Consider the following 15,196-nt stretch of genomic DNA (forward strand, 5'->3'; position numbering starts at 1 on the left):
TATATATATATATATATATATATATATATATATATATATATATATATATATATATATATCACACAGCTTTATAGCTATATAGCTTTTTTCATTTTTTTCCAATCAAATATGTTATAAATAGGCATTATCCCATAAATGTTTTCTTTTTTCTCTCTAAAAAGTTAGTTTAGTGTCTGTAAGCATTTAATTACTATGACGAGCATAATCTGACGTCTATGTTTGCCACTGTATAGGTATAATCGATTCAAATTAACATTATATATTATTTTACATTTCTCCTTCATTCCTGTTGTAATGATCCTGGTGAGGAGAATTTATCATTCTTTTATATATTCTATATACGTAAAGGTCTTCATGGGGTTGAGGGGCCCAGCAGATCCAACACTGCTGTCATTCCAATTATCTTTTCACGTTTATTTGGGTAAGCGCCGTCTCTTTATTTACACGTGTCATTCCTCCAACTCATAATTACTCATCTCAATCATCATTTTCACCATTATAACGTCATTGGGGTACCTAAACGCTTGCCAGGGGCAAACTGGTAATTATTCCAGTGGTTTTATCTCTCTTCATTCTTCATCATCAAAGTATTTTTTTTTTCATTATAACTTTTATGATAGAAGATCTGTAACAGAGTGGAAATTATAAATCATAATAAATTAAATTGATGGAGGAATTGGATAGATTGCGGTGAGGAATTCAGTGGGAAAATCTCGAAATCTGAGGAGATGTCCATCTACCAACCATTTCAATTGGAAAGAGATTTCTATCGTCTTGGTTAACAATTTCTCTATCAAAATAATTGAATAGGTCGTTTGAAAAATGTTTTCACTTATTTCGGTTGAGAATTTCACTATAAAAATGTGGAATTATCTTCATGACAAGTGGGTGTGTGGAAAAAAATGTCATAAAACCATTTTTGTAACTGCGAAAATTCACTACAAAAAAGGTTTTAGCAGAAATTTTCTTATTTTTATTAGATTCATAGATATTCTGTAGGAAATCCTCATGAAGTTGAGCTCACTCCCTCTTATTCAGCAACTTTAGTATGAAAATTATCATAATAACGAGTAGTTTATAAAAAAAAATGGCATTTACTTTTTTTTGGGCTGAGAAAATTCTTAAGGTATTCACGAAATATTGGGTTATCACTTTCAAATTTAGGGACAATTATCAAAAGTTGATGTTGAAGTTGAATTCACTCATCTCATTCAACATTTTCTCCTAAATTCAATCTTTACCGATTAAATTACCCTTTTACCACTGAATTCAATGACTTCAGTAACGAAGCGGTAAAAAGGTTCAAGTCGATTTTGACTATTGGTCAATTTTCAATGAATATTCACAGAATATGAGCGAGATTGAAAAATTTTCGCCATGATCTTTTTTGTAGCACTCATTGTCTCTTCATTAGATTCGGTGTAATTCCTTGAAAACTCAGCTTATTGTGGAAAACCGATTGTTTATAAATTGTTTATCAATCATAAAGATTTAAATTTAGACGTTAAATAATAAAACCATTGAAAAATGTCTGAAAACTTGGGGTCGGTCAAAGGGAGCTCAACCGAAAGCACTGATTTTCAGCTACAAATCAACTCAACTAGTAAATCATTTGACTAGAATAAAGAAGAGCCAAAGTACTTGGATATCCTTGAGCCGTTTCACCGCTTCTTACTGTCATAAAATTGTTCCATGCTGATTACCTGGTAATTGATTATTATCTTGTGTCTTGATGTTGGTGAAATTATCCTGGAACGGATTTGTATTGGCATTTGTCGCTGCAGGCACAAAGGGGTTGACGACCATGGGAGTAAAGGGCATTGCCCCTGGATTTAAATTTGAGTTGAGGGAATCCTCGTTGGATAAATTTGTCGACATCTCCAGTATCGGGTGGTCCTTATTGCTATTACTCAGTGTATCAAACTCTGATAGGTCTAACAGGTTGTTCGTGACGTTGTTTTGCTTTCTATAAAATCAACGCCCCAAAAATCATAATGTAAACAACAAAAAATTTAACCAAGCATCTATACTAGGTATGCTTCTAATTAACAAACCCAATCCAAAGTATTCCTGCCAAATTTCCCCCGATAATTGTAACTTTCTAATGATACCTTGCAATTGCGAGTACACAGCAAAAGTAGGCAGTAAATATACACAAATACGAGGATGATGATAAATCATCAAAAGCACAGATGTGAGTTTTTATTATAATAAATAAGAAAACAGAATGAATTGAAACAACAGAAATGAGAAATTAAACGAGTGCATGCAAGCTTACTTAGCACTAAATCAACTGAAATTAAATGATAAATGAAGATTGATTGAATTAAATTAATTGATCAAACGAATGAATGAATGAATGAATGTGATAGTAAGGAATGATTGACTGTGAGTTCAGCAAATATAATTAATTACATTTCCAATTGGCAATTTAAATTGGCAGTTACAAGCATTAATCTATTGAACAATTGAAATTAAAGAAAATTTCCAGCAACTTCTTCTTTGCTAAACCCTCAATGAAATTATGTACAATCTCCATGATAATTAATTACCATTTATACTATTCAACTGACTTTACATTATGTACATTAATAAAAAATATAAGACTAAAACCTTTTCGAACGATCATTAATTAAGAATTCTTCATGTTCAAATACCATAAGTATCATTTATCCAGTAACTCCCCTTCACATCGCTCTTTATTACGACATAAATCTTGATATTATTTAACAAGGATAAATAGACGCGCATAATTAATAAGTGTTAGCATCAATAGTTTACAGATGGTTATAAGCAACTTCCACCTATGATACCTAGCAACAGTGCTAACACTCAAATCGCTGTTTAATATCAGTTACAAAATATATGTATAATCAAATATTTTAGTATAATACACAATGACATAAACGTGATTCAACAATTATTATCCATCAGTTAATGCACACAGCAGTCAATTCGCAGACTTGTGATTATAGAGATGATGATATTATCTTTCGTTAAGGAGTTTCGGGGAGATTATCTTTCGATTGCTATCTCGAAAAAGTAGAAAAAACAACTCAACATTTTCAAAGAGCTTTTTCAATAAACATTAAGAAATAAGTCCGACAGAGAGAAAATCTGATCTGACAGCCATTAGTTACAACAAATTATTAATAATCTGAAATTTCATCCCTATTGGGTTTATTTGCCAATATTATTTAAAAATGACTCCAGGGCTATGTAAAACTGAATAGCAATCGGAGATCATTTCAGATTATCAAAATAAAAAAAACAACCAACATTACGGACCTTACGAAAGATAATCCACCCGGGCCTTAAATAAATTATTTACTCTGACTACTTTTGCAATGTACAGTACAGAACAGCGAAAATGTCACTGAGCAACATTGTTATCAGGCAGTATCTGTTTTTTTTTTATCGTTATTAATAATTCAATAAATAAATAGCGTACATCGTTATGTGTCAATCAAGCCGACGAATACAAACAGCTCTTTTAGTATATCAATTATTGAAATTTTCTATTTTCTCAAGCACCTCCATTTTAAATCAACTTTAATTGTGAATTATTCGATTTTGATTCCCAGTGCGCTTGGATAATTAATCAGAAATTGAATCGGTAATTTCGTAATTAATCGTACGCATAGATGAATTTATTAATATTCGACTCGTTGCAATTTTAATGAAGATATTTCAGTTAAGTTGGCAGTACTGTCTAGTAGTGCTGATGGTGAATATGATATTCTTCATCTTTTTATCATGATCATGTTTAAAAAAATCATGCGTCCATTCTCCCCACGAGTTTAAAAATAAAAACAATATTTTTTTGGATAATTAATTAATTTTTGACCAATTAAAATTTTAATGAAGATATTTCAGCTAAATTGGCAGAACTGAATAGTAGGGCAGATGATAAATGCGATATTTATCATTTCTGTTATCATGATCATGTCGAAAAAAATCATGCGTCCATATATGTATATCGCCTCCGTGAGTTTCAAATAAAAACAGTATTCTTGATTTTGCATTTTTGGTTTTCATTTTTTCTTAATTGCTCATACTTACACAGTTGCATTGTCCAGTGTGATTTGAGTGTTGATGCCATTTCCATGATTCGTGTGATGTCCATTCAATTCACCCTCAACATTACTCTGATTATTCTCAAGCAGTGCTTTGTTAATATCGTTTATGCCATTGCTGTGCGTTGTGCCGTTACGCACAACGTCTGTGGGACTGTTATTTCCGGGATGATTATCCTGCTGCTCAGCGTTTATTAATTGTTGAGTAGCTTCGGAGATTAGACTCGCCGTCATAACATCCTCGCTTTTGATTCCTGGCATTGGTTTGCACTCGTCACTGGGACTGTCGTCTTTTGATTTATCACCATCACCGTTATCACCCTGAAATAATTTTGATTTTTTATTTTTTCAGCAACTTGGAATGAGTAATAAATGAAGCAATAAAAACGTGAAAAATTTACTTGTAGATTGAAAAGAAAAATAAACATATGAAATTTTTATATTTGAGAACAAATAAATGTTTTATAATATCGAGGGCATAAATAGTTGAATAATTAATGGCTAATATACTGCAGTGAATACTTTTAAGGAGAGGGATAATTCATCAATTAATTTTATCAATTTTGAATATCAAGGATATTTCAGTAATTTTGCAATTTCTCCTTCGTTGAAATTGAAAAACTTTGATGATAATGTTTCAATAATGGCAATAAATTATCCATTAAACAAAAACAATATAAAAAATTACAGAAATACGCCCTATTAATGCAAATTAATTCAAAGGGAATTTAATAAAACACATAATGAATTCACCTTTGTTGTCGTATTAGCCTGATTATTTCCACCTCGAGTGCGTTTCATAATAGCCTCAACTCGTTTACGTCTAGCAATGCGCTCCTCCTCCTCCTTTTTCAGTCGCTCAACCATTTCCAACCGTTGTCTGGAAAGAGGCAGGAATAAAAGAACCATTAAAATCACTAGAATAAACAGATTAAATTGAACATGATTGGTGAGTGCATACTTCTCAGCTTCCTCTCTGGCTTTGCGCTCAGCCTCCTCTTTCTCGAGTTTTTGTCGGGCCTCCTCCTCGCGTCGTTTTCTGTCCTCCTCCTCACGACGTTTAGCATCCTCGATTGCCAGTTGCAGCCTCTGCTCCTCTGCCTCGCGAGCCTCACTCGCCAAACGGAGGGTTTCCTCCTCCAAGCGACGTTGCTCCTCTTCCTCGGCGCGTTGTCTCTCCATTTCGAGGCGTTCCTCTTCCTCCTGAGAAGAAGAAAAATTGATTGTACAAGGAGGTGTTGCACCAGAGAGCTTCCACTTTTTTCTCAATATCTTTGAAACTGAGAGAAGTAGAAGAATTTTCAGGCATTTTTTTAAATTGCAAGATTAAAGTTGAATAAGAGGTCGCGATTTATTTATTTTTTTCCATCTCCTGTGAATTATGAGATATGGGAAAATTGAATTTTGAAGAGAAGTTGAATCATTAACTTCAATTACATGTTTGTTCTAGTTTTATTATTGTTAATTATATATTTAAATTACATCCTCATTTTAAAAACCGCCACGTAAAGCTGCAGAATTCATTAGAATTTTCCATCGAATCCGCAAGGTTATGCTGTAGAATTTTTTCGTGCTTCTCTAAAAATGAAAATTTAAATTGATCGTATTGTTTTTTGCAATGAGCATGATTATAAACAATTAATTGAGCAAAGGAATAACTAATCTGACAGGAAAAAGGCCATAATGAAAGGGAATCAACACAAACTAGTGGCGTAAACATACCAAGCGTTGTCGTTCGATTTCCGCCTCCCTCTCCGCCTGTTCACGTGCAAGCCTCCTGCGTTCCGCCAATGCCGCCTTGGCCTCCTCCTCAGTAGTAATTCTGATTTTAGCAATCATTGAAGCAGACATATCAACAATCTCCTCGACATCGCCCTCGGTCTTGACCTCGGGCTCTGGGGATGATTTTTTCTCCCCAATTTCCTCCTTGGGTGGAACCGAGGGGACCACTTCCTGAGTAGTGGTGGACTGAGCAGCCACTGTAATTGCCTCCACCGACGAATCACTCTCCTCGACAATGGGATTATTTGTCTCAACGATATCCTGACATTTCTCACTCCCCTGATCCCTCTTCTCCTCGTGTTTCTCTTCCACTTTAATTTCTCCCACTTGTTTACTATCGTTCTTTATTATCTCGGTTGTGTTCTGACGTATTAGGGGCGGTTGCTCGGTCCCAGGACTCTGGAGTGGTGTAGCTTTAGGGGTGACACGAGGCGAGGCTTTTGCACTCTTTATCAATCTGTCACTTGGCTTCCTGGGGGTCTCCGTGCTTGTTCTTGGTGTTGAGGGTTTCTTTGGAGTTGTGTGAACCTTTGGCAGAGGGGGCTTTGAGTCTTTCGTTGCAGCCTTTGCTTCGCCCAAGTCTATAGTTTCAATTCATGAATACGTTAAACCATTGATCATGATCATGTCGAAATTATCAGTTTTTTTTTCTTCTTAGATTGAATACGAGATGAGAATGGAGCACAAAATTACAAAATTCTGTTCATTATTTGAGAATTTCAGTAACAAATGCTTGCAGTAGAAAATTACTAAAGATATTTTCATTGAGTGGATTTTTATCGTTTAACTATCTCACTGAATTTTATTCGATACATGAAGAAAGTCAACAAAAAAATGCAGTGAATCCATTAGAATCCATTCTATTAGTTTTTCCATGATTCTTTTTGTTTTTTCTGAGCGTTTTTCCAATAAAAAATCTTCACAAGCAAGTGCTTTTGTGTTTTTTTCAAAACTTCTCATGTTGCGATATTTTTTATAGAAATAGAAAAACTCGGAAAATTTAAGTACCGGAATTTTTACACCAAATATAATACGGATTTTTGTTTCCATAAAATATTGTCTATTTAGACAAGTCCAATCGAAATTGAATGATTTTTTAATGAACTTTAATCATCTTGTACGTGTGACATCACTCCATTAGTCATTCCGATTCAAGTCAAGATATGACCACTCTATTCAATTTGTATTTACATGTGCAATAGCTGAAATAAACTCATACGGCAAAATGAAAAAGTTCAAATGAATGAATAATATACAATAAAAATATAGTAAAGCTTGATTATAAGTAAAAATAAAGAGTAGTTGTGATAAAAAGCATTGATGGTAAATAATATCAACAATAGAGTTTCGGTGATCTGATCTGATCTGATCTGTTCTGTGCTGTGCTGTTCTGTTCTGTGGAAACAAATTCTTCATTATTTAATCGACTTTATTATTTTTTAAAAGTTTTCAAAAGTCTTATGGAAATATCAAATTCTATTAATTATTTTGATAAAATACTTTCTTTTGACGATTTTTTATGGACAAAATGCCCAGAAAACCTGATAATTTAAAGATTGTTTAAATAGAAAATCAGCTAAAAACTGATTTTTTCTATTGATTTTTTTTTTTACCATTTTACAAACTGTAATTTGTAATTGGAGATTTAATGTAATTTGACAGCAATAAGTTAGCCCTGAGCAGACGTCCTCTCCAAATGTCTCAAAACGTTGGCTTTTTCAATACAAAAATTTTCGAATTTTTGAATTATGAACCTCACGCGATCGCAATGCCGGATGCAATGGCAATGATTAAAAGTTTTCCATGCTCACTGTTTCTCTCTGTGACTGTAACACCAGTTCCGGCAATAGAAGCTGGTCGCGGACGTCGCGGTGTTGATGTTCGCGGACGCAGATTGACGTTACTGCTGGCCACACTGCTGCCACTCTGTTGACTCATGGAGCTGTGGGGTCTTGATGGACTGTTCGGCGTCACCTCACCACTACGTACACCTATGCATCCAGTTGAATGGAATTCCACGGTAAAGAGGCATGTTTTTTTTCTTATTTTTTTTTTAAATTTTTTTTCGAGGTAATTTATGCTTTTTTAATGGCATTTCATCCTTAGCGTTACATACGCCATTTAACAACAGATCATTCAACTTGGTTTCTAACTCTCTAAATTTCGCTTTTGCGTGAAAGTTTTTGTACTCATTACTCTTTGGAAAAATAAAACCCACCACCAATTGTCGGTGCTGTATGGTTGTGTTGGTTGTCGAGAATTAATCCGCAAAATTAAAAGAGCTAATTGGAAATTATATAACTTGTAGAGGTTTTATAAAGAAAGAGAATTAAAAAAAATTGAAGTTTGGGGAATTGCACATTAAAATACAAGTTTATATAATTTCTTTGGGGATTTTTATTAACTAGTTGTGGTCACCTTACCGAGTAGTTTGGAGTTATTTACCGTGATCCCCTCCACCTCGTATCGTCGGAAAGCCTCATCGTGGATGGTAGGTAGATATTGACAACGATGTGAGCTTTGTTAATCAATGATTCAAGAGGTAATTCAGTGTCAGGGAGAAGAAATTAAATTCGTTGGTGTTAGTTGCAGTGTGAGTTGACGGGGGAGATAAATTGAGGTGAATATTTCAAAATTGTTAGTTTAGAAGCTGCAAAGGATGAATATTCGAGATTTGGTCTTCAGATTTGATGATTTTTCGAGGAATACGTCGGGTTCTAAGTCAAATTGCTAAATTTTTGACAAATGTTTACGTTTTTTTTTGGTAGAGATTAAAATTTCCGACGCGTTCAGCAAATTATTATTACAATTTCAAGTAAAAAATTGATATTTTTCATACCTATTGATCTATGTGAGATTTATAGGAATGTTTTTATTGAATAATTAGTTAATTTATAAAATATTCTATAAAATGGCCATTTTCAGATCTACAAGAAAATTCAAAATACTGAAAATTATGGAATTTCAGGCATCGAATCCTGAATTCCTGAACAGTTGAAAATTTAATTTGATGCAATGTCCAATTTTCATAATTAAAAAGAGAAAATTCTAAGGAAATTTGATGTTCAATCGACTTGACACAAGTTACAATATATAAAATTCTTGTGGAATTCATTTGATTTAGTCGAAGTATTATCAACATTTTCGATTATTTATTCAAACAATATAGCCTGCCTGTCTCAAATCCTTTGTCGTACATCAGAATAAAAAATTACAAAAATGTATTTTAAAAAACTAGATCTAACGATATTCATCAAAAAATGAGTAAAAAAATCCTCAGTACCCAGTCAGTGCAGTATTTTCCCACTAAATTGCCTACTAATCATTGATCAATATCAGCTCACTCGCGTTCTAATAAAACTCATGCTCAAGTACTTGCGTACCCAACTCCTCAGCATAACTCAAATATACACAATGAGCAATTAAAAATCAACTGCATAATAATAAATGAAAAGCAATTTACACTAACAAACTGACGTCTTCTAGTGTCAAACATGTATGAATAAATCGTGATCGGGATTCTATAGGGAATTCTATACGTGTCTCGAATATGCTATTTGGATAATTCCAGTCAGCATTTTGTGTATAGAAATTCCTATGAGCATTGAGACTTGGAAAATTTACCCGCGTCTCAATGTTTACAGGAATCATATAAGTATTTCCATATATTATAAAAATTGTGTATGAAAATCATCTGAATAATAGCACACATATAGTTAATAGATCGTAGTCATTGATTAAGGGGATTATGGGATTCACCGTGTAAGAATGTCCCATAGAACATCATTATACGATTTTTTCATGCACCCAAAAAAACAAATTTCCATTTGAGACTTTCAAAAGGAAAGGATTCAAATTAACAACTTTGAAAAGTGAAAAAACCTTTTCTTTCTGGATGTACGTGAATGCACTGAAAGAGTCATCTCCATATAAAAAATGCAAAGCCTTCAAGATATTAAAACGAAACGAAGAGTTGAGCCCACAAAACCGTGCCCTTACCTTGATACTGCTGATACTGCTGATTCTGCTGTTCTCTCGCCTTTCTCCTCAATTTCTCAGCCCTAGTTGGCCTAAGTAATGGTACAGCACCCGGTAGTGTGCCCATGCTACGCGAATTATCGGTTCTTTTGAGGGTTTTTGAACCGGGCGCAGCCAAGTGCGACATGCTTCGACTCATGCTGCTTGCGCCCAAATTCTGTCCCCCATTATGATGGGGCTGCTGTTGCTCATTAAGAGTGCTCAGTTCGTTAATGCGTGGCTTCCGTGGCTGTGAAAGCTGATCCAGTCTCGACATTGAGTAAGTCCTACCTGGTGAACGTGTGAATGCCTTAGCGCTTGGGCTACGCGATGATAAGGGTCCATCGCGTGGCGATGGTATCGTCGGCATCAGATCGGTTCTTCGTCGATTAACACGGAGATATACTGAGCTTGGGGTACCCGGTGTTCCATCATTATCATCACCTGAAAATTTTTATCTTTCAATACAGACAACATCTACAACATCTACAGCCAATGGAGTTACGATTGCATGAGTTTGCCTAGAAAAACGTTGCAAAATTTCCGTAAATCGGTTTCAATAAATGTTTGAGATGAATGGTTGAAGGAGAGGGAGCTCTACTGGAACTTTTATTCGAACCAAACGTGTCGTTCCTCTGGGAGTATTGCGATATTAAATTTTAGGACACTTGAAAAAAAAATAACACTAAAATATCAATTAAGCAATCATCACGATAGTCAACGATTTCCATGGAAACGGTAGGTAGTATGTCGGACATCGTCTATTAGATGAAAATTTAAAGATTCCATTGAAATGCTCAACAGAAAATATTTTATAGAAAAAGTCAATAGAATTCAATTTTTCTACGCAACATATTCTATTGAAATGTTTTCTATAGAATTTTCTCAGATTAAATTTTTCACGTTTTCTCAATCAAAGAAAAATATTTGCGAGCTGAGGACAATAGAATCGGCCAAAAACTAATAGAAATCCAAGAGAATTTTCTACCGAACTCTGAATGAAATGGACATCTCGTTCAACCATTTATCCTCTACGATTGACAAAGACAAACACAAGGCTCTTCAGCGACAAAAGGAAACTGTTAAATCTGTTATTATTATAATGATCAAGACGTAGATTCGTTCACACAGTTGTCTTCAAGGGTATGAGGATTAGACAGGTACAAACACTGTTGTGGCAAAGTTCGATGTAATGTTCTCATTGTCTTCACGACAAAGCCATGTGGCGATTGTGTGCAAGTTTTCGGTATTTGGAAGACAACAGGAGAAAACTTCTTTGGCATGCTCAAGCAGGCAAACTCGTTTGCAGTACCAACCAACAGAAATAAACGTTGAACGTGAGGGAATGGAAAAAAAATGCTATGATTTGTGTCTTTTCTTCGTGTACACTGGGGGAATAAACAGCTAGCAGTAGCGATGATACATGCCATGTTGTGTAATGCAGTATACAGCATACGTAATGAGTGTGAAAAAATGATAATGAGAATTTTATACAGCCATTCGACAAGTCATTCCGGCCTGCTTGTGATGAAATTAAGACAAGAACAAAAACGATCGTTGGAAGAATGTTGATGTAAGGACAGTTGTGAAGTGGTCAAGCCACTTCAAATTGGTGATGAATATTTTGGAATTTGAGAGAGATTTAAAAATTTTTTTGACGACATTTTTTCAATAATTTCACCATTTCCTTTGGATTTTAACATTATTTGTGAAAAAAAATTATTGGTGAGTGAAACTGCTTCATTCACTTTTCAGATTTAATTTTTGAGGTATAATTTAATGACAAAATTTAATGATATATTCAAGTACCTTTTACACCTTTAGAATTCCAAATTGCGGAATTTTTAATAGTTGAATTAGTTAATTAAAGATATCCAAGTACTTTGGCTAGTATTTTTCCAATGAAATGCTTTTCTACTTTTGTAGTCGAACATCAGAGCTTTCATTTGAGCCAACATTTTACAATGATTTTATATTCAAACTTTGGAGGTCTGAAAAGAAAATTAGAAAGTTTAAGTTTAATTATGGAGGAAGATTGGTGAAATAATTTAAAAATTGGAATTCATGAACAACAATTGTTGAAATCTAATTAGTAAAATAAACAATTTCAATTAGTGAAAAGTTTCATAATACGCAACCCCGAAATTTTGAAAGACAGAACTGGATCTCTCTCAGATATCGAATTATTCTCCACCAATTATCCACTTCACAACTGAAATAACTTGTAGATCCTTAGAGTACATTGAGAGAGAAACGAATAAAGTCTCAAACACATTTTGCTTGGAAAAAAAAATTGCTAGTTGAAAATGACCAAAAAAGTGTTGTTTGATTCGAATTTCAAGCTCTCAAAAAGGAAGAATTACTCTGCTTTCAACAACAACTTTCATTTAAGGATATCCAAGTACTTTTGCTATTTTCTTGCAAATGAAATACTTTTCTACTTTTATAAGTTTCCGGACATTTTACAATGATTTTATTATTTAAACATTGCAAGTTTGATTTTCAATCTCGATATTGAACCGTAAGAAAACATTTTAAAAATCTAAAAAGAAAATTAAAAAGTTTACATTTGGAGGAAAATTGACAAAATAATTGAAAAATTGCAATTTTTCAAAAGTTGGAGAATTTTCTAGAAATAATTCATAGACAATCAATCAATTTCATACCAAAAAACATAACGTTTTTGAAAGTTTAAAAAAAATCATAATTCTATGCAAAATGTAAAAATTGAATGACGCTGAATATTCATGATTTTTTTTTTTTCGAATTTTCCTCACACAATTTAATGTAAAAGATAATTGGATATCCTTAAGGATTCATTTCTTGTCTGTAATTATTGAATAGCCGAAACGAAAAACCCTGTCCCTGGTTTCGTCTAAAATGAACATTTTCGGGAGCGAAATAGATGTATGGGAGTATCGAATAACGAAGAAGCAGTCCTTAGAACCCCTAAATCTATTTTTGTGACAAAAATGTCCATCTCACTAGATTTTACTTTTTTGTAATGTCCAACTAGCGATTTTTTTGCTTGAGACAAGGCTTGTTTGAGAAAAATTATCTTTTCTCTCAGTGCGTGGTAATTCTCTCCTGATCCCCCGGATGCAGAATTCCGCGATTTCGTTTAATCGGGCACTCACCGGTGGCCGGGCGTTGTACGGTAGCACGCCTAGTATCACAATCCGATTTATCATCGATGGCAAAGATGTCAGTTGTGGGAGGCAGCGATAGGCTGGCTCTTTTATTTTTTGCATGGGTTAAAGAAGGATCGGGACTAGAATTCCAATTGAATACCTCATACATTGACGAGGACATTCTCATATCTGCGAACAAATTTAACCAACGAAAGAATGATACTCTTTGTGTTCGTGTTGCTCTGAATCCTCTTGACCACCTCTTCATCTTATTTTCGTTAATAATTTTTAAATGTGTCATGAGACAGACTGATACATGATGTGAAAACGTGTGAAATGTGCATCAATGCGCAACTAAGGAAGCCGCCTAAACCAGTGTGCGTCAACTTCAAGGCGTGAATACCTGAAGAGTGAGTCGTATCTCATTAAAAACGAACAAGGTGTATTAAAGTCACTGTTAACTGGAAAAAATATAAACGATGATGGAAACACAGGGGGACAATCAGATTTTGAGGCACAAGATGTTGTTGTTTGTTTGTCATGCGATTGTACGTCTAGAATTCCAAATTCTAGGATTTTATCTCGATGCGGAGGGTGATTGTGGGGGTCGAGAACACTGAGCCGAATTTATGACAGTTCATAGATAATGTCGAAATCAATGTTTCAGTAGTGAAAAGAAAACAGCACTGACAGAAAAAACTACCTAATACATAACAAAACTATTTTTTTCCCTTTTACATATTTGCGATTTCATGGGCCGACTTCCTCTCCAACTGTCTCAGACTCTCCTGGTGATCACGGGAAACCATGGAAAATCTTAGTCGACGCGGTCGTCCACCCATCGACCAAGCTTCATCGGACAATGTTTTCCGTATACTTCACCGATGATTCTCGGTGTCTAGACCCCCGTTCGACAGTTTCCGAAAGATTAAAAATCCCAATTGCCCCAAGCCAGACTCGATTCATTTTTTTTCTTTCTTTACCAAAGTTTTTATTCACATCTTCAAAATAAGCATAAAAAAACTTGCAAATTGTAATGGATTTATATAAATGTATGACCCATTAGTGGGTCTAAAGTATTTTTAATATAATTGGGGTTTTAATTTGATATTATATTACAGTATTTATAAAACAAAAAAAAGTTTGTATTAGATCATTTTTTCTCTCAGCGAAGATACGTTGACTCAATTCCCGAACAGATGAGTTTCTCATCAAGACCTTCTTTTGAAGAAAAACTCCTACAATAATAATCACTCTGTTTTCCAATGTCAATGATATTCGATAATAGAATGAAATACAAATAACTAGCAAAACTCCAAGCTCTACCATTGATAGATAATCATACCTGTCTTGAAGTCTGAAAATGTCTCTCCAACAGCCTTGAACCTCACATTATATATCGATAACAATAATAATTACCAATTGAATTAACAAATTAGATTGATAAATCCGACCTTATCAACTCGCCGCGAATTCGGCCCAGCAGGCTGCGACCTCTGGCACAAAATAAAAAAAAAAACAAAAAAAGAAAATGTAATGATAAGAGTGGTACCTACCTTCACCGGGTTTGCGATCAAGCCCACCAGCCGAGGTGGCGCGTTTCTTGCTGCCGCCATCCAGCTCCCGCTCGGAGGATCGCCTGGTGAGGGGTTGCGCCGCTGGAAACATCATGACATTGGTCGTCGATGTTGCCCGTCGGGTGCCCCAGAACGACGAGCCACCGGTATCCGCTGGCTCCAACATACGTGGAGTTGAACTACCAAATGCAAACACAATATGCGATCTCTCGTTCTTCTTCTTCGCTTCTATGCGCGCCTCTCGTTCCTGATTTTTACGGAGTATTGCCTCTCTTCTCTCTCGTTCTGCTTCCCATATCAGACGCTTTCGCTCTTCCACTTGGGTCCTTCTGGAAGGGAAACATTGATTCATTGAGGAATCGATGGAAATTTATCTAGTAGCGATGTCAATTTTTGCTGCTCAATGGAAACTTTGGAATCGTGTTAGACTCCTCGTTTGTCACTAGGCTGGACGAAACTTTTTCTTCGGAAGGTGTCATGTATTTTTCATGTATCGCCCGAACTATCTACGTGAAGACACACGTCTTCTGAATAGATTGAAAATTTGTAATTGAAATATCGTTTTTTTTCTTGTTCAGCGATTGGTTTTCTACGAGAGAACAATAGATTTCCC

General features: G+C 34.7%; 1 protein-coding gene across 18 annotated transcripts in view; it reads right to left on the reverse strand.

The window, feature by feature from the left end:
- Window positions 1–6: 6 nt before the first annotated feature.
- Window positions 7–15,196, reverse strand: part of LOC107043769 (ensconsin) — a 77,861-nt gene continuing 62,671 nt past the window's right edge. For 14 of the 18 annotated variants that reach the window (XM_015265401.1, XM_015265398.2, XM_015265399.1 and 11 more), the window contains 10 exons: window positions 14,563–14,912; window positions 13,013–13,195; window positions 9,858–10,319; window positions 7,670–7,849; window positions 5,799–6,439; window positions 5,038–5,279; window positions 4,830–4,956; window positions 4,063–4,397; window positions 1,704–1,966; window positions 7–625 (listed from right to left, as the gene is read on the reverse strand). In XM_015265401.1, the coding sequence (XP_015120887.1) occupies window positions 612–625; window positions 1,704–1,966; window positions 4,063–4,397; window positions 4,830–4,956; window positions 5,038–5,279; window positions 5,799–6,439; window positions 7,670–7,849; window positions 9,858–10,319; window positions 13,013–13,195; window positions 14,563–14,912 (2,797 nt within the window). In that variant the 3' untranslated portion in view covers window positions 7–611. The remainder of the gene's footprint in view (window positions 626–1,703; window positions 1,967–4,062; window positions 4,398–4,829; window positions 4,957–5,037; window positions 5,280–5,798; window positions 6,440–7,669; window positions 7,850–9,857; window positions 10,320–13,012; window positions 13,196–14,562; window positions 14,913–15,196) is intronic. The other 4 variants (XM_015265387.1, XM_015265393.1, XM_015265392.1 and 1 more) reach the window with 4 other exon arrangements.

Source organism: Diachasma alloeum, unplaced genomic scaffold (assembly GCF_001412515.2).
Source record: "Diachasma alloeum isolate Michigan unplaced genomic scaffold, Dall2.0 Dall_scaffold_00627, whole genome shotgun sequence".
Taxonomy (NCBI): Eukaryota; Metazoa; Arthropoda; class Insecta; order Hymenoptera; family Braconidae; genus Diachasma; species Diachasma alloeum.